General features: G+C 36.0%; 1 protein-coding gene across 2 annotated transcripts in view; it reads left to right on the plus strand.

Moving 5' to 3' along the window:
• The window catches only part of SOS1 (SOS Ras/Rac guanine nucleotide exchange factor 1), a 147,985-nt gene that overhangs the window by 112,223 nt on the left and 17,348 nt on the right, over window positions 1-18,414 (plus strand). For both annotated transcript variants that reach the window (XM_047851999.1, XM_047852000.1), the window contains exons 11-17: window positions 5,409-5,490; window positions 6,329-6,451; window positions 6,746-6,849; window positions 8,029-8,251; window positions 9,359-9,478; window positions 14,837-14,999; window positions 15,499-15,616. In XM_047851999.1, coding sequence (XP_047707955.1) covers window positions 5,409-5,490; window positions 6,329-6,451; window positions 6,746-6,849; window positions 8,029-8,251; window positions 9,359-9,478; window positions 14,837-14,999; window positions 15,499-15,616 — 933 coding nt within the window. The remainder of the gene's footprint in view (window positions 1-5,408; window positions 5,491-6,328; window positions 6,452-6,745; window positions 6,850-8,028; window positions 8,252-9,358; window positions 9,479-14,836; window positions 15,000-15,498; window positions 15,617-18,414) is intronic.

Genomic DNA, 18,414 nt, shown 5'->3' on the forward strand with positions numbered 1-18,414 from the left:
TGGTTTGAATTTCCAGTAGTATAAATGGCTTGTTCATCATTGGGCACACACAAGTTTACTATGAAGACTTTAGCAGAGTAATTTTTTTCTCTTATTGAAATAGGTAATAAACTCTGACTATAGATAAACTTCCATTTTAATGCATAGACTTTAGTATATAGTTAGATACTGGGCATCATCATTTTAGTTTTTAGCAAAATCCAGTCATTAGTCTACTGGTGTTGTGTGCTCTGTAAAGAAAAGCTTTCTGGGAGAAAAACTTAATTTAGGTTAATTAGAAAATGCTTAACTGTTGCTTAGAAGATTGCCACAGGGTCTTATGTGGAATCTGATTTATACTTGTCTCTCAGATGCAATATTTCTGGACATCAAGTAAGTCACTGGCTACATCAGAACTTTGGAATTCATTTCAAATGCCGTGGGGCGTGGGAGCATTATCTACTTAGGGCATTCTGAATCTGGCAAGAATAGGAAGAGACTTTCTTCCTTACCTACCTTAAGAAAGCACAGAGCAATGTACATAAAGAAGCAGTGATGAGAGGAGGACTTTTACTTCTGTTTCTTTTTTTTTTTTTTTTAATTTTTTTTTTTTCAACGTTTATTTATTTTTGGGACAGAGAGGGATGGAGCATGAACGGGGGAGGGGCAGAGAGAGAGGGAGACACAGAATCGGAAACAGGCTCCAGGCTCCGAGCCATCAGCCCAGAGCCCGACGCGGGGCTCGAACTCGCGGACCGCGAGATCGTGACCTGGCTGAAGTCGGACGCTTAACCGACTGCGCCACCCAGGCGCCCCTTACTTCTGTTTCTAAAGTACAAATTAATTATTGAGACTTTCAACAGCATGAGTAAAGAGATGTGTGGTAATGGTGTGTGTGGTTTGATCGTCTTGTTTTAGAGAAATGAGGTGACCTTGAAATAGGGAAAATTTAGAACTGACATGACATGGAAATAAAAGCTTTTCATGTTTGAAGTGTGGGAAAAAGGTGTTTCCCATGCATGATGAACTTCTCTTTTCTAGAAAATGGTGTTGAAAAAACTTAAGCCTGTTGATATTTTTCTTTAAAGTATTTACCGGTATTTTATGCCCTTCTAGAAAATCCTCAAAAACCTAAATTAGATTTCTTTTGCATTCATGGCCTATATAAGTTCAGTTTGGGCGTCTTAACTTTAAAAAAAAAATCTCTTGAACGATTTTTGATCTATAGGGCAGTACTGTTCTATTTTTAAACTCTCTGATAACTTTTTTAAAGTGTTTGTGCGTCAGCATAGCGTCTGTTTCCTTTTTTAAGGAATTCAAGAGTGATTGTTTATAAATCCTTGTTGAGGAGCTTATTGTTTCTGGTGGCTTTTTAAATGGCTGTATTAGAGGGAGAATTATCACATGAACAGACATCCTGATTAACAGTGTTTCACTACGGTGGTGGGGGAAGGGGCGTTCTTTACATAAATAGCTCCATAGAACAAATATTTCATAAATTTCATTGACCTTACCAAATAAAATGTCAAGTGTCAATCAAAATAGGAACATAAGAAAAAAGGATTGGATTATCACCTCAACTTTATTAGGTTATATTCTGAACATTAACATAGGATAGTATATTCTGAGTTCCTAAGATTCTGATGAATTGTGCAATGAAGTATTATCAAAAGATAGTTTTCGAGTTAGGGAGACAAGGCAGCTGGAAGACCAGCAGAAAATAGTCCCTGCAGCTTGTGTTTGAAACAACCTGGACCTAGCCCAGGAATCTGCTGGTACAGCCGGCAGGCGTTTGCATGGCAAGCTGCATCGAGGGAAGGAAGCAGACCAGCTAGTGAGCCTGGTGGAAATCTTACTGCAGGGATAGGAGGATCTAGTAGAAGACAACGTTATGTAAAATGATTGAAGAAGAAAAACCACAAAGAAGTTTGCATCATCGCTCACACTGAAATCCATTTGGGATTATGTTTGAGAAAGAGGCTTCTGGAATTTACATCCACAATCAAGTGATAAACAGACAAAGAGACTATCAAAATAGCCAATTTTCGTGTTCTCCACAAGTATTTGCACTTAGGTTTTAAAACCAAAGAAGGCCTGGCTTTTGTATTTTCATGCATTTGCCTTCCAGCTGTCTATGCAACACCGTTTTATAACACAGGTGGTCAGAGGCCCCTCCACAGCCGGCAGAGCCAGCGTAAGACTTAGCTTTGATGGTTGCCTGTACTCTGCATTCTCACAAAAGTACACAGCCTGTCCTTACTGAGGAGTATTTTTAAGATATTGAATTATCTGAGTCCTTTACATCATCTGTAAGATCACGGTTTCTAGGGGTTAGTGTGACATAGTACATGTTGGAATCACCTAAGTGGGGAAATTGATAGAGGTAAAAATAGCTTCTGGACTATCTACCCTTCTTTCGTGTAAAGTTTCAAGTACAGGTGTTATGTCCTCTCCATAGAAGTTTTTCACTCATTCGCAATTTTGCACTGCTTTAGACTAAAAATGGATTCTATAAATTATACAAGCCTCGGAATATATGCAGCCTTTCAGATATTTTTTTAAAGTACTTAAACTTTTGCCAAATTTTTTTGGTTTATTTTTAGCTTCTGCTGGTTTTTGTTTGTTTTGTTTCGTTTTGGCAAGACTGCTTTTACTTCTGATGAAGCTAAAAAACAACTTAAACTTGAGTCACTTTAGAATGTAGTACAACAGTGACGATTGTGGGAGTGTTTATCTCACTGCCCGCTTCAGAAACTCCTTTTCTGAAGACTGTACAGGAAGGCACAGCAGCTACTTCCTAAAATCTGGAAGAAGGCTTAACAAGAATTGCAGAATCACAATTAGACTGCTGATTTTTCAGTGATTTTCCTAGTGCCTTAAACCAAGATTAGCAGAGTATAGCTATATTCTAAATTAATCATTTATGTAAGTTTTCTATAATGATTACATAACTCAGGGAACCATTCTTTATATTTATATGTCACAGCTGCGGAAACCTTAAAGGATCCTTTAATCCAGCGAGGTTATGTGTGACACAGTAGAAAAAGGCATAAAACTAGAAACCGCACAATCTGGACTCTCTGCCATTCTACTGTGTAACCTTGGATGAGTCTTAGCTACTTCTCTCATATGTAGAAAGGGAAAACAACAGCCCCACTCACTTCACAGAAGTCATATGGAATAAATTATGTGAATGCTCTTTGCGAACGTTACATAACAGATATCAGGAATTGATTTGATCCCCGTGTGACTGATGTGGCACCAAGGCCTAGCACGACTTTCCCAGCATTGTCATCAGTTACTCAAGTACTGAAATGACCAGAAGTTTTGGTAGAAGATGAGAAGGCAATTTTAAAGTAGTTTGCCTTTAAAAATAGGCAATTTGCTTAAAAAACAATTCATCTAGAACTTGCTTTTGTTCTGTTTTTCAACTTAAAAGTACCTTTGATAGCCCACAACTTTTTAACCTAACTCAGTTGGCATCTGAGAAGAAATGGATCTGAATATTAATTTTAGGCTTTTAGACCAAAATAAATTTTTTTTTAAATTTTTTAAAAAGGAGGGGTCAGCCTAAATTTAGAACACAGCTCAGGGATTCTAGGAACACTCTTTTATACCATGTGTCTGGGCTCTCTCTCCATTAGTGACAGCTCAGCATCTCTATAGGGGCCACTGCTTTGGATTCCTAAACATAGGATGTTTTGAGTAGCCTCACCTTACAAATAGATTTGCAGAACAGGAAGTAGATTCTTGAAAGGGAGGATTGTGATGAAACCGATATAAATCTCTGTTTTAAAATCTTGTACAGCCTTCTGTTTTAAAATCTTTTCTTCTGGATGAGACATTAGTCTTTAACGTTTGAGGAACTCTGTAACTGAAGACAAACAATAAGAATACCAACAGAGAGGAAATTACTAAAGGATTGTATATATTTAAATTACCTTTATCAGTAACCCACTGTAGACTTGGAAGGCAAAGGAGAAGAGGGACATTTAAAACCAGTATGTTTTTATTCTGTAAATTTTCTTTAATTTATAAAAGCATTATAAATTCAAGGTTGTCTGATATTTAAATCAGTTCATTATCTTGATGACCACATTTACCAATAGATTAGAAATAGACTTCTATTTTTATGATAAATCCATTCATTTGCTTTGCTGGGGGAGTTAATATATTTTCATTATTTTATGTTAAGGCTAAATTTAGAGTGGTTCTTAATCAGACGGAATCAGCCTAAGTAGAAATTTTCCACACAAATGAACTCTGAATCTTAGTAAATCCTATCTGAATAAAAGATATTGTACTTAGAAAGGATCCACAAAGGTACTCACTATTCTCAGTGAATTTATCATTAAATTAGAGCTTACCGGTCCGTAATGTAAAATAGGAAAAGGATCTTCCCAATAGAAAAGTTAATGAATTCTCTCCTCCCTCTTTTTGAAGACTTACAACTAAATGTGGACATTGATGAAATTTGAGTTATAGAAGTGCGTGATTTTTTTTTTCCATTGTGGGAAGATGTCTCTCCCCCTCTTTACACAGAAGATGACAGACCAGATCTCTTGTGCTAATGACAGCAGCCTTTCTCCACAACTTGGGAGAATACTGTCAAGGAGAGACTGGAGTAGGCCAGGCCTGGGGAAGTGATGACATTCAGTCAGCCTCCTGATTTACTTCATGGAGATGTGAATGAAAAGTAGGTCCTCTCTTGGAAGGGGCTGGAGACCCCTGCTCGTATGATGAAACTCTTATTGTGACTACTTGAAATAAAAGGGATTAAGTTGTGAATAGAACCAAATCAACATTCTCACACATTTAAGAGTTTTAATAACTTACAGGTATGTGTAAGCTTCTTTTAGCAGCTTTAATTAAAACCTCTAGCAAATCATTTAGAAAGTGTATTTAGCTTAATCTAGAACATTGTAGTATCCAGTTTCTAGTCGTATGCTCTGTTAATGTGATTTAAAGAAATCTAGATAACTGATCCTAGGTAAACAGTCTGGATGTCAGAAGAAGTACTGGGCTATTGCTGTGGCCTTTCTCTTTCTGTTTGTCTTTCTCAAGAGAAAGAAGCCAACCAGAGATGCTCTAAGATCCAGGTAGCAGGTGGGGAGCTTGTGTTGCGTGCTCTTTGCCTTTCTTCCTTTTGCATTCCTGCAGCCGATGAGGAGTTTCAGTTCAGCTAGTCACAGTGTACAGAAGTCAAGAAATAAGCTGTTACAGAATCCTAGTATCAATGGTTTTGCCACTAATTTAGGAAGTGCTCAAGCTAGCAGTTTGTTATAAAGTCCAAAGCATTCTATGTGGTCAAAACATTTTGGGAATTTCAAAACTGACTGTTTTTCATCTCTCTTGAAAATGTTTTAATAATAGCTTTAATCATTCTGAATCAAAGATTTTAATAAGATATTTTTCCTTTTTCTTCTTAGATCCCAATTTTGTTCGGACATTTCTTACAACATACAGATCCTTTTGTAAACCTCAAGAACTACTGAGTCTTATAATAGAAAGGTCTGTTAATGTAAAATGTGTAAATTCTTTTTTTTTTTTAAAGAGAGTGAGCTAAGATCCTACATGTCTCTCAGAAATAAATTGTATGAGCTTTAAATTGTAGTTCGTGAGTACTTTTTTAAGAAATAAAATCTCTTAGATGACCATTTATTTTATAATAATCTTGTGGTTTTCATTTATTAAAGTATAAAAATAAGCATTCTTTTTTACATGGTAACTATGAAATTGCATATTTATGGAATTATTCAAGTTAAAGAACTATATAAAAATGTATATTTTAGACTCTGGATTTTGGACTTTTATATAGTTTTATTATATAGTTAAAGAACTATATAAAAATGTATATTTTAGATTTCTAAATTTTGATGATTTAGATGTTCTAAACAGAATTTTTCAAATATACCACATGTTGAATACAATGGAGCTTGTCAGTGAACAAATACATTATATAATCGAGAAGTGTTTCAGCCACTCAGAGAGCAGTCTACTTTTTAAGGATTACCCTTAAGGGTAAAGTTTTATGTTAGCTGATTGAGTGATTACACAGCCAAAAATAAACATCAGTCCCATAACTTTATAATCACATCTATTTTTAGACTTTGCATGTATTCTTTATTCTTAACTATGTTTCTAGGTTTGTTTTTGTTGTCAAGTATTTCTTTTTTAGAAATTAAGATCAGTAGAAGTCTTACTTATTTTCACCGATGTGTGTGTATGTCTTTAGTAATTTTTTACAGCGCTCTCTTGATTGTGCTGACTGGTGAAAAGGTTTGTAGTTTTCTATTTGAATAACTTGATATTATTAGTATTTTCATTAGTTTGTCCTCTTTTATGTTAGGTTTGAAATTCCAGAGCCTGAGCCAACAGAAGCTGATCGCATAGCTATAGAGAATGGAGATCAACCCTTGAGTGCAGAACTAAAAAGGTTTAGGAAAGAATACATACAGCCTGTACAACTGCGGTAAGCAGTAATTAAATAACTGAAGGCATTAAGTCTGTACTGAATTTTTGTTCGAGAGTTGACATAAATAAGGATCTTTCCCAAGCAAGGAGAAGGTAACAAGTAAAATGAGTGAAGTAGAAAGCAATTATCAGAAATTATTGTGTAAGTCTTAATTAACATAGAATTTTGAAAGTAGCCACTTATAAAATTATTTGGTAAGAATTACTGTTTTAATTTATGTGATTCATTGTGATAAACATTTATGCCTGAGTTCCCATGTAATTCAGTTATTCTTCTTTGTTAATGCCATAGAGTATTAAATGTATGTCGGCATTGGGTAGAGCACCATTTCTATGATTTTGAAAGAGACGCAGATCTTTTGCAGCGAATGGAAGAGTTTATTGGAACAGTAAGAGGTATGGTTTTTTTAAGTGCCTGGTTTCATATGTAATAAAAGTACCTTTTGGTGACTCTCAGTTGATGTCATTGTTCAGTGTTGTTAAGAGTTGTTTATAAGTGGCAGCATAACCATTTGAAAAGTTAAAAATTTTCACCAAACAACATTTTGACCTACAAATTGCTCAATAATCACCCTGCTGACCCAATGTATTTGCATTTAGGAAATCCACTTACTGATCATTTTGGAATTGGACAGAAAAAGTCTCGATTTATTCTGTCTTTCCACTTATCTGAAGGGCTGTGTCCCAGAAGACAATTAGGAAGCGGTGTGCCATTGTAACACCACTGATGGAAACTGACGAGGCCCCAGTTAGGTGAACAGTTAGGAAACTGACTACACCCAGTTAGGTGTATCAGAGAGGCAGCAGAGCAGACTGAACCGAGAGCCAAGAAGGGAGAGTTCTCTTCTGAACACTGCCACTCACCAGATACAGGACTTTGGGCCAAGCCACTTTGATTCTTTAGACTTGGGTTTCCTCATCAGTAACATAAGGAGTAAGGCTTGATGTTTTCAAAGTCTCCCCTCTAGTTTTAAGGATTCTGTGATCGTATAGGTCTAAGAATGACCTAGACAAACTTGTTTCTAATTGCCCTTGTGCACTCTAAAGGAGAATCAGAAAGTAAAGAGTTAAATAGTAGTACTTTCATGCATAATACAAAACAAAGCCACATCAAAAACTCGCACTAAAATGAAGGCATGGATCCTCTGGTACTGTTTGGTTTATAAAATGCAACATTAATAAGATTAATAGTGACTATGAATTGTCTGTACTTCTAAATCTCATGTGTGTAAGATCTATCTTATGGAGAATTATAATATTTTGAACTGACGTTCAGAAGAGTAAAGGTGAAAAATGTCTATGAATAAATTACTTTCTAATTTTATTCAGAAGGGATGTAGAAGAATACATACCAGACTATTAACAGCAGTTACCCATGTGAAGAAGAATGAGATTAGGATAGGGAACAGGGAATGGTAAAGAGGAACTTCCATTTTTTTTTTTATTTTGATCATTTGAACCTTGTAATAGCAAATATATATTCAACTATCACTTGTATGATTTTAAAATATTTTAAAAGAATAAAATATTGAGTAAAACGTATTTAAATGTTATTTAAAATGTAATGTATTTCAGGTAAAGCAATGAAAAAATGGGTTGAATCCATCACTAAAATAATCCAAAGGAAAAAAATTGCAAGAGACAATGGACCAGGTCATAATATTACATTTCAGAGTTCACCTCCCACAGTTGAGTGGCATATAAGCAGGCCTGGGCACATAGAGACTTTTGACCTGCTCACCTTACACCCAATAGAAATTGCTCGACAACTCACTTTACTTGAATCAGATCTATATCGGTATGTAATTTGACATTCAAGCTGAAAAATCATTTCCAAGGAGTTGATTTTTTAAATGAAATACTGTTTTCTGCCTTATAGGAATGTTATAAGACCTAAGTGAGCTAGTATATGAAGGGGAGTAGTAATAAAGCCTGATGTATAGAAGGCCACCTCTTCTCTCACTCCTACCTGGTAAAGCTGAGTGCAGTGTGTGACTTTACCAGTCGCTGGCTGGGTATGCTTGGGCAACTTTAACCTTCACGTGAAACTTTTATCCCTTTGTCCCTTAGCTTCCTCAAGGTTAAAATGGAGCTAATAATGGTACCTATTCTTGGGGCTGTTGTGAGATTGAAAACAGTCAATATATAACATACAGTGCTTAGCCCAGCACAGAGTAAGGGCTCAGTAAGTTAGCTACTGCCCTTGTAGTTGTAAACTTAAGTCATGGCCCGTCACAGCCTTTTTTAGTTTTTCTACATTGATGTAACTACTGTCTCAAAAAGTGTCCGTTTTTGCTTGTTTATTTGTTTTAAATGGGGACTAGTTAGGATTGCAAACTTTTGAAATAGCTAAATGAAAAAAAAAAGGAACTAAATTTATAGATCTCCCACCCCAAAGATCATCACTATTCCCAAAAACCAGTATTAGAATCTATTTTATTTCCCTTTATTTACCAAAAGGTGGTAGGGTTTCCCTCCCTCCTTTAGAAGAAAAAAAAGATTTCTGAATTACAGTGATTACTATATCCTCATTGAACTGATTATTATAACAGGTATCATTATTTAAAAGAACAATCCCCGATTACATTGTCACCCTAATTTGTTAAATAATCTTTGTTAAGTGCTAGGAAAGATGTTATGAAAAAATCTCAATGTTGCCCAAAGCAAAATGCTACTATAAAGCAATAATAAAAGTACACAAATATATGCATAAAAATATTTTTTTAATCTATAGAAAAATACACATAATTATAATTAGTTGTGATATGTTGTTTTCATAAGCCTTTCTATTGGTGTAAAAACAAAAGATTTATATGGGAGTTTAGTTTTATTTATCTCATTTACTTAGTAAAACAGTATGCTACAGGGAAAAGGATCATGGAGAATTATGTCTTGATGATTTCAGAGCTGTACAGCCATCAGAATTAGTTGGAAGCGTGTGGACAAAAGAAGACAAAGAAATTAATTCTCCTAATCTCCTAAAAATGATCCGGCACACCACTAACCTCACTCTGTGGTTTGAGAAGTAAGTGTTACTGACACTCTCGCATTTCGGAGCAGTCGGCTATTATGATTTTAAATGCAATTCTATTTTTATATGTCTTGCGTCCTTTTTTTGTTCTCTGTCCCTCCTTTATTTTGCACTGAGTGAATACTTTCCTAATGTAGCACTTTTATTTCATTAATGATTTTTTTCATTATATCTTTTGGGGGGTTTTTTAGTGAATGCTTTAAGGTTTACCATAGACAGCTTATCAGAATCCACTTCAGATTTCTACTAGCTTAATCCCAGTGATAGAAATGTTCCTCCTGTATAGCTCTGTTCCCTGTCTTCCTTTTTTCTGGCACTACTGTCATACATATTACATATAATTAATGATGCAAATCTAACAATACATGTAGCAATTATTGCTTTCCCCTTTGTTATTTTCTTAGCCCATTACAGCTTTGCTCTTCCCCACCTCCTTTGTCTGGTTATTGGCAATTTATTCTATATGTATATCTTACAGGCCCAACAATACGTTACGTTCACATTATTTTATACAGTTGCTTTTTAAATCAGTTAAGAGAAGCAATGAGAAAAAAACAGGCATTTATCCTGTCTCCTATAATCACATAATTACTTTTACCACCGCTCTTTGTTTTCGTGGACTGGTGTTAGCATCTGGGGTTCTTTGCTTTCAGCCTGAAGAACTTCCATTACTATCTCTCATACGGTGGGTTTGCTAGCAACACATTCTCTCCGTTTCTGTTCACCTGGGAAAGTCTTTATTTTGCCTTTGCTTTTGAACAACAGCTCTGTCTCCAAGTTAATTAATTTTTTCTTCTGGTGGTTCAAAAATTGAGCCCCTTTAGTAAATTTATTTTAAACTATCGTATTTTTCAGTTTGAGTTGCCAGTTGTTATTGCTGTGTCTTTTATGATACTTTCTTCTGCACATTGTCATTATATCTTTCTTTACTTGTTAAATCATGCCTTCTTTCCTTTAGTTCTGTGAACACATTCATAATGGCTACTTTGAAATCATTTTCTGTTAAACCTGACATCTGGTCCCTCTCACAGGCAATGATTGTTCCCTGCTTTTATTCCCCCGATGAACGGATCATACAATAGTCCCCCCTTATCCACAGAGGACCCTCAGTGGTGGCCTGAAACCACAGATAGTACCAAACCCCTTATACTGTTTTTTAATTGTTCATTACTAACAATAACAGAACAGTTATGCCAGTATACTGTAACAAAGGTATGTGAATGTGGTCTCTCTCTCAAAATATCTTACTGCACTGTATTCACCCTTCTTGTGATGATGTGAGATGATACAATGCCTACATGATGAGATGAAGTGAGGTGAACGCTTTAGGCACTATGACATTAGCGGTATGCTTCTAAATGACCTTACGACACCTCAAAAGGAAGCTATCTGTGGTACCATAGTTGACTGCTGGGTAACTGAAACTGGGGAAAACAAAACAGCAGATGAGGGGACACTACTGTACTTTCTTGTTTCTTTGCATGCCTGGTAATTCTTTGTTGGACACTTGCTGTTGTAGCAACTTGTGGGTCCTGCCCCTCTGACTCCCCACCGCCCAGAGCTTGTTCCTTTAGTGACTAGCTGGATTCTTCTCAACAAGCCTATCCTCCAGCTCCCTCCACACTTAGATGTTAAGCTGAGACGTTCCTCTTCTGAGAGGTACTGTTTTGGGTATGTCCACGGTCACTCCAAGAAGGCAGCAGGAGAGGTAGTGCTTTCTTTCACTCCTGTCCTGACCACATCCAGCTGTTAAACTCTGCTAATTGCCAGCTGGTTGCTCTATTGTTTTCAGCAATTTCCCTAGTGGTATAAATTGCTCTGCAAACTAATCCAACCAAATTGTGACTCCTTTTAAGGAGTGGTTTCTTAGGTTTCTGATATTTGTTCTGACCCTTGGAAGGCTCGTCCCAGCTCTTATTCCCTGGTTCTCTCCTGCAGACTAGTCAACCAACAATTGTTAGATCCAAGAATCTTACCATTGCCCTGCACCACAACCTTCACTGGTGTGTGTGTGTGTGTGTGTGTGTGTGTGTGTGTGTGTGTGTGTTGAGAGAGAGAGAGCGCGCGCATGCGCGCGCACAAGTGGGGTAGGGGCAGAGAGAAAGAGACAGAGAGAGACACTCAAAGGATCTGGAGCAGGCTCCGTGCTGAGAGAAGTAAGCCCCCTGTGGCTCAAACTCATCAACCATTGAGATCATGACCTGAGCCAAAGTCAGACGCTCAATGGACTGAGCCACCCAGGCACCCCCTTCACTGTTCTTGAAAGCACCTTTAGGTTTAAACTTCTCCAACGGTTTGTTGCAAATGACGAGAGTAGGAGCTGTTTGAGCCTGCACTCTTGTGCTGGTGGCAAATTTCCCTGAAACATTCCTGCTCTAGGAGCTGAGTGCCTGGTTGGAGGTGGTGTGTGAGGTCCTCTTTACTCACCTCTCCTGGCATGGAACCACTGCCTCGGGAACCAGGGAGAGGCTGTCTTCCCAGCATTCTCAGTGTGCCACATTCAGGTGAGAGCCTGTGTTCCATGCAGGAGTTAGGCAGAAGGGAGTCCCCACTTCCCAGCTACACTCACCAGAGATTTAGCCTCAGCCACCGCCAGCTGGGGACTGGAAATGCTGAAGTCCTGTTCCTCCAGAGAAGAAAGCCCTCCAGCTGGGAGCTAGGTGGACAGGGAGGCCTGCATTCTCAGCTGCAGCTGTCTGGAGTAGACTCTTCCCTCCACTGCCTGGGGTCCTCTGGGAGGAAGGAGGGAGCGGGCTTCATTCAAAAGCCGTAAACTCTTGCCTCTCTTACTGAATTTCTGTAGTTTTCCCAAATAGATGTTACTTTATTTGCCATTTGCTCTTAGAGCCATTTCCAGAGACTTTAAATGTTGGGGAAGATGATATTAATCATGATTATGTTTTTCTTCATATATATACTCTTCACTAGTTTCACTGAGGAGTGGGTAAGCAGACCTGCTTATACGGTCATGTCAGCAATCTAGAATCTCAATGCAATTTTATAGTTGGGGCCACAGATTGGCATTATATATGTCAGCCATATTTTTTTGAGTAAAAACACTATGACTATGACTATATTTTATAAGGGTGATATGAGGTTCCTATTGGAATTATCAGAACAGGAGGCCAGTGACATAGGGAATGACTAGAACCTATGCTACAATGTGGATAAAGACTTAAAAGCAATTCCTAAAGAGAAATAAGCATTCCAAGTCACTTATGTTATTATTTCTTAGCCTGTAAACAGTAAAACTTTACCATTTGCCCTCTAAATGTTGCTTCCTGATTTCTTCATTATCAAATTAAATAATTCCACTTAAATATGCAGAAGACCTTTTCTATCATAATAATTAAAATTTGTGTCTGTAAAGGAGAAACATAACTGATAAAATAGACCATTTTTATTTCTGTCCTGTTTTTTAATAGATGACTGAAAAGGCCATTTCCTGCACTTTTTCCTTTTTCTTTAAATTACTGTAAGAACATTTAACATGAGAGGTACCCTTTTAACAGATTTTTTCCACTGTGCAATACAGAATTTTAGTTATATAAATTATTAATTTATAGGCATAATGTATAGCAGATCTCTAGAATTTATTCATCTTGCATAACTGAACTTTTATACATGCTAATTGGTAACTCCCTATTTTCCCCTCTCCCTGACTCCTGGCGATCACCATTCTATGCTTCTATAATTGTGACTATTTTAGATACCTCATATGTGTAGAATCATGCAGTATTCATCCTTCTGTGACTGGCTTATTTCACTTAGAATAATGTCTTCAGTGTTCATCAGTGTTGTCACATATTGCAGGCTTTTCTTCTTTTTTAAAGCTGAGTAATACTCCATTGTGTGTATGTACCACATTTTCTTTATCCATTCATCCATAGATGGGCATTTGGGTGGTTTCCACATCTTGGCTATTGTGAAAAAACACTGCAACGAACATGGAGTGCTAATATCTCCTTGAGACCCTGCTTTTGAATAAACAACCAAAAGTGGGATTGGTGGATCAATCATACAATAGCTCTACTTTTAATCTTTGAGGAACCTCCATACAGTTTTCCATAGTGGCTGTATCATTTGCATTCCCCCCACCAGCAGTACACAGGGGTTCCAACTTCTGCCTTTTCAGTGTGAGAGATTCTTGTCCGTTTGCCACGGTGGCTCTTAGCCATGGACGTATATTAGAATTGGAGTCACCTATGGATAAATCACCCCAGACTTACCTGGTTGTTACAGAAACTCCACAGGTGATGACAATTTGTATACCTAGGTAATGTCAACTGAAGTAGTCAAATACAAGATGTAAATATATTATACTTGTATTATACCCTTTTTAATGTCCAGCTAACTAGTTAGCCAGTATATGATGTATTTGTAGAGATCTAGCTAATGCTTTAAACATGTAAACATGTTATGTTTAATTTGATAGCAAATTTGATTTTATGTTTATTTTGATAGTTTTGCAACAGTTTTTTTCTTAGTGTCAGGTTATCCTCATCAGAGAATAATGTAATTTTCACCTTTACAATTTTAAAAATGTTTAATATTGATTTATATTTATTTTCTCTTTTGTGTATTGTTTTTCTTAGATTATACATTATTTTATATTACATTATTAAAAACCAAGTTTAAAATGCCTTTTTCTTTACTGGTGGTTAGTAAATTTAAGATTCTCTCTAATATTAGAGAGTAAATGCTCACTGAGGAATTTTCTCTTTTTGAACCGAGTATGCTTTCTTTTAGCTATTTATTGGTATATTAGCTGTATACCTTCCAAAGATTCTTGGTATTTAAATGTAAAGTGCCTTTGATTTTTTTTCTCTTTCTTAGTAATTAAAAAAATTTTATTCTTAATTATGGTAAAATACTTTCATTGACTTTTTAACATCACAATGTTTTTCTGAAGAGCCATTCCTAGAAATGTAGCTAATTATTTCAAAGAAAGAAAACATGATCACCAAAATCTTGAAATTAGGTGAAGAATAGGAGACACAGAATTCTTGAGTTCCAGAATAAATTCCCCTAGGACACACCCACATCCCGAAGACCAGCAGACGGTCAACAAGATGTTAGTCTCACCAGTTAATTCTAATACAGCAGGAAAATGATTGACTGGTGGCTGTGTTCATGTGAAAACCAGTGAAGAGCACCTTGCCTGACTGGAGCACCGCCTCACGATCCAGTCTCCTGCTCTTTACCTGTCGTTCTGAATATAGATCCTCCAGGGTTACTTGATAACCGCACCCCCACACACACACATTATTTTATTTACTAAATTCCTTAAAGCATATCTTTGTTGGGGAAACTATAGATTATTTAATTCATTTTTTTGTCTTTGATTCCCAGATGTATTGTAGAAACTGAAAACTTAGAAGAAAGAGTAGCTGTGGTGAGTCGAATAATTGAGATTCTACAAGTCTTTCAAGAGCTGAACAATTTCAATGGTGTCCTTGAGGTTGTCAGTGCTATGAACTCATCACCTGTTTACAGACTAGACCACACATTTGAGGTAGGTTCGTCTAGTCATTTTGTAAATGAAGAATCAGGATTTTAAGAATCATGGTCTTTAATTGTTAAGCGCCTCATCTGTGTTTTCAGTGACAGTTTAAAAGCTGGAATTGTCTCAATTCCACTATATTTGTATTTGTATTGAACTGGTTGCACTTTTAAAATTAGGAATTCTCGTTAAAATGCTTTCACGGGCCCTAGCCTAGGTGACAAGAAGAAAAACCTTTCAGCACTTAATTTATGTATAACATAAAATCAGATACTCTTGTAATTGTATAAGGGATGGCAAGATAAACTAGATTTCACTCACACACCACACTCTTGCAATTTGTTCTGGGGTCCATGAAGATAGTGTCTTGATGTGGTTATTCTTAGAATCAAACTGATACCGTTGTGTTTGGGCTTTATTCTTAGCCTGGCATTTTGGGGCAAAACCTATGCTTCCTTTTATAAACTCACACTCTCTAAATTTTTTTTTTTTTTTTTTTTTTTTACTGTAGCAAATACCAAGTCGCCAAAAGAAAATTTTAGAAGAAGCTCATGAATTAAGCGAAGATCACTATAAGAAATATTTGGCAAAACTCAGGTCTATTAATCCACCGTGTGTGCCTTTCTTTGGTAAGCATTTCTTGAATTTTTTTGTGTTTCTGGATAAAACAAGATACTTATTTCATTAAATGACTGAATATACATATGTGTAATATAGCAGCAGAAAATACTTATTTAATAAATACCTAGCACCTGAGTCACCTTAGAATTTTACTCTCTTTATTAGGACTTTTTAAGATCACACCCAACATATACATTCCATTTTTTATTTCCATCTGGGGCAGCTGTTTGATATCATTTAATGTTTCTTTGTGCTTTATATTCATAGAAATCTTTTTTTGTTGAATTTTGATAAACCATACATTCTACAGAAGAGGTTTGGCCTTGGTCATTTATATTTATAATCATGTTTCTTGTAAACAGTTTCACATAGCTAAAAATCATACTGCATGCATTCTTGAACCCACACCTTCTATACATCAAAATTTTACCTGCCATTTTTTCTTTCCCTTCTCACCAGAGGAAGGAAGTGCCCTTTCCTTCCTTTTAAAGCTGAAACATGTACCATCCAAATCTTCACCCTTCATACAGGTTCTTCTATCTTATTCCATCATTTATTTCCTATATTTCATATCTTCAATATCTCTTTCACAACTGGTTTCTTTTTTTTTTTTTTTTTCCTGTTTGTATATATGCTCTGATGATTCTTCCTCTGAATGCTTACAAATATCATGCCTATTATACATATTATGGTTTAGGTTTTTTAGTAAGTGGTATATTTCCTTCTAGCCATTTTCTCATCTATAGCTATATATTTTCCATATAGCTTTAAGTTATACTGTCCTGATATTCTTTCAATTAACATCATACAGTTATCACAAAAGCCTGTTTTTGTTCGAGCTTTATAACCAACCACTTTTGTATTTATTTCTCATCTTTTTGCCATGCACATTGTATATAGTCATGAGTATATGACATGTACACATTATTTACTTTAACTTACCATATCTTAAACTTATTGTTGTGTTTTATCAGTCTTCATAATATCATTTAAAATGGCTACATAATAGTCTCTAAAGTTGGTATGACAGTTTATTTATTACTCTATGACTAGATACATAGTTTCCAGCTTTTTTGTTTTCCTAAATGTGATCAATTTATACCTTTTATCTATATTTGAAAATATTTCCTTGAGCTAGATAACCAATCTATCTAGATACTTTATATCTAGCTGGGAATTTCTTGAGCTAGATATTTTACCAATCTGCTTTTTTATTTTTATTCTTTGATATACCATATTTTAAAATTCTGTAATCTGCCCATCTTCCCCATTATGATTGCTCTTGTTTCTGGCCTTAGAAAGCTCTTCCAGTCTAACAATTTAATATTTCAATCATATTTTCTTCTAGCTTAATAATGTGACTTCTAAACATCATATTTAAGTCTATTTAATCAAAGTCTCTTTTAGATATCATATGAAATCGTCAAATTTATTTCTCCACTAAATTGTTTACTTGTTGACCTGAGTATACTGAATAATTTTCTTTACCCCATTTATATATGGTACCTCCTTTAATAAATATTTTTTCCCATTAACTTATTCTATTAGTTCCCCAGTTTTAATGACTGGCACTTTACAATCTGTTATTCTCAACCAGGGGTAATTTTTGCCGCCCCCCCCCCCCCCCCCCCCCCCAGCCACCCCGAACCCTTAGCAATGTCCAGAGACATTCATTATTATTCTAATTGGGAGGTGCTAGAGGCTTCTATGGGATAGAGGGCAGGGGCAGGAATGTTGCTAACATCCTACAGTGCACTGGACAGCCCCCTGACGACAAAAGAATTATCCATTCCAAAAGGTCAATAATGCCAAGGCGGAGAAACCTTGCTTTATAGTGTTTTCATATATGATAAAGTTGGTTCGTCAATGCTGCTTCAGTATTTTCTTTACCAGTTTTGTCTCTATATTTTTCCAAATGCACTTTATAATGGGAGAGGGTGTAATTCCCCAAAATACAGTTGGAACAGCCTATCAATTAATTAGGAAAGAACACTGATGATAGATACTTTTGGTTGTGAATGATCTTCATTTTTTAATAGTCAATTACGCTTAATTCTAAGAATTTTTTTTTAATGTTTACTTATCTTTGAGAGAGGGAGAGACAATGCGAGCAGGGAAGGGGCTGAGTGAGAGGGGGAGACAGAATCCGGAGCAGGCTCCAGGCTCTGAGCTGTCAGCACAGAGCCCGATGTGGGGCTCAAACTCACGAACCGGGAGATCGTGACCTGAGCTGAAGTCGGACGCTTAGCTGACTGATTCTGAGAAGTTTTTATTTCCTTGGATTTTCTAAATATTTGATTATGTCTCTTCCTTTCGTCTTATTTCTGTGCTATGCGTTACAGCATTGGTCATACCTTCTCACACAAAGATTAAACAATAATGACAAAAATAAGTATCTCTGTTTTCATCTCCGTTGCAGCGGGAATAAGGGTGATTCTGCTCTTTGCTCGATTAGATGCTTTTTGTTATGTTAAAGTTTCTTTTCATAGTTATCTTCTGTATCTTCTGTGTTTTTGTTAGCAGAATACATTTACTTTTATAGTTGCCATCTTAGTGAGAGAAAGATGGTTTTTTTTTTTGTTTAGCAAATTAAAATTACAGATTTACTAATACCAAACTTTCCTATTTGCTGATATTAAAACTTATTTATTCATGGTAGTTTGATCTTTTAAATGCACAAATGAATTCTATTCATTATCTTTTTATTTAGGGTTTTTGTATCCACCTACATAAACGAGATTGATCTGTGATTTTTTTTCTTTTTGTGCTATATTTATCAGCTTTTGTTATTATAGTTGTATTTGCC

Source organism: Prionailurus viverrinus, chromosome A3 (assembly GCF_022837055.1).
Source record: "Prionailurus viverrinus isolate Anna chromosome A3, UM_Priviv_1.0, whole genome shotgun sequence".
NCBI lineage: Eukaryota > Metazoa > Chordata > Mammalia > Carnivora > Felidae > Prionailurus > Prionailurus viverrinus.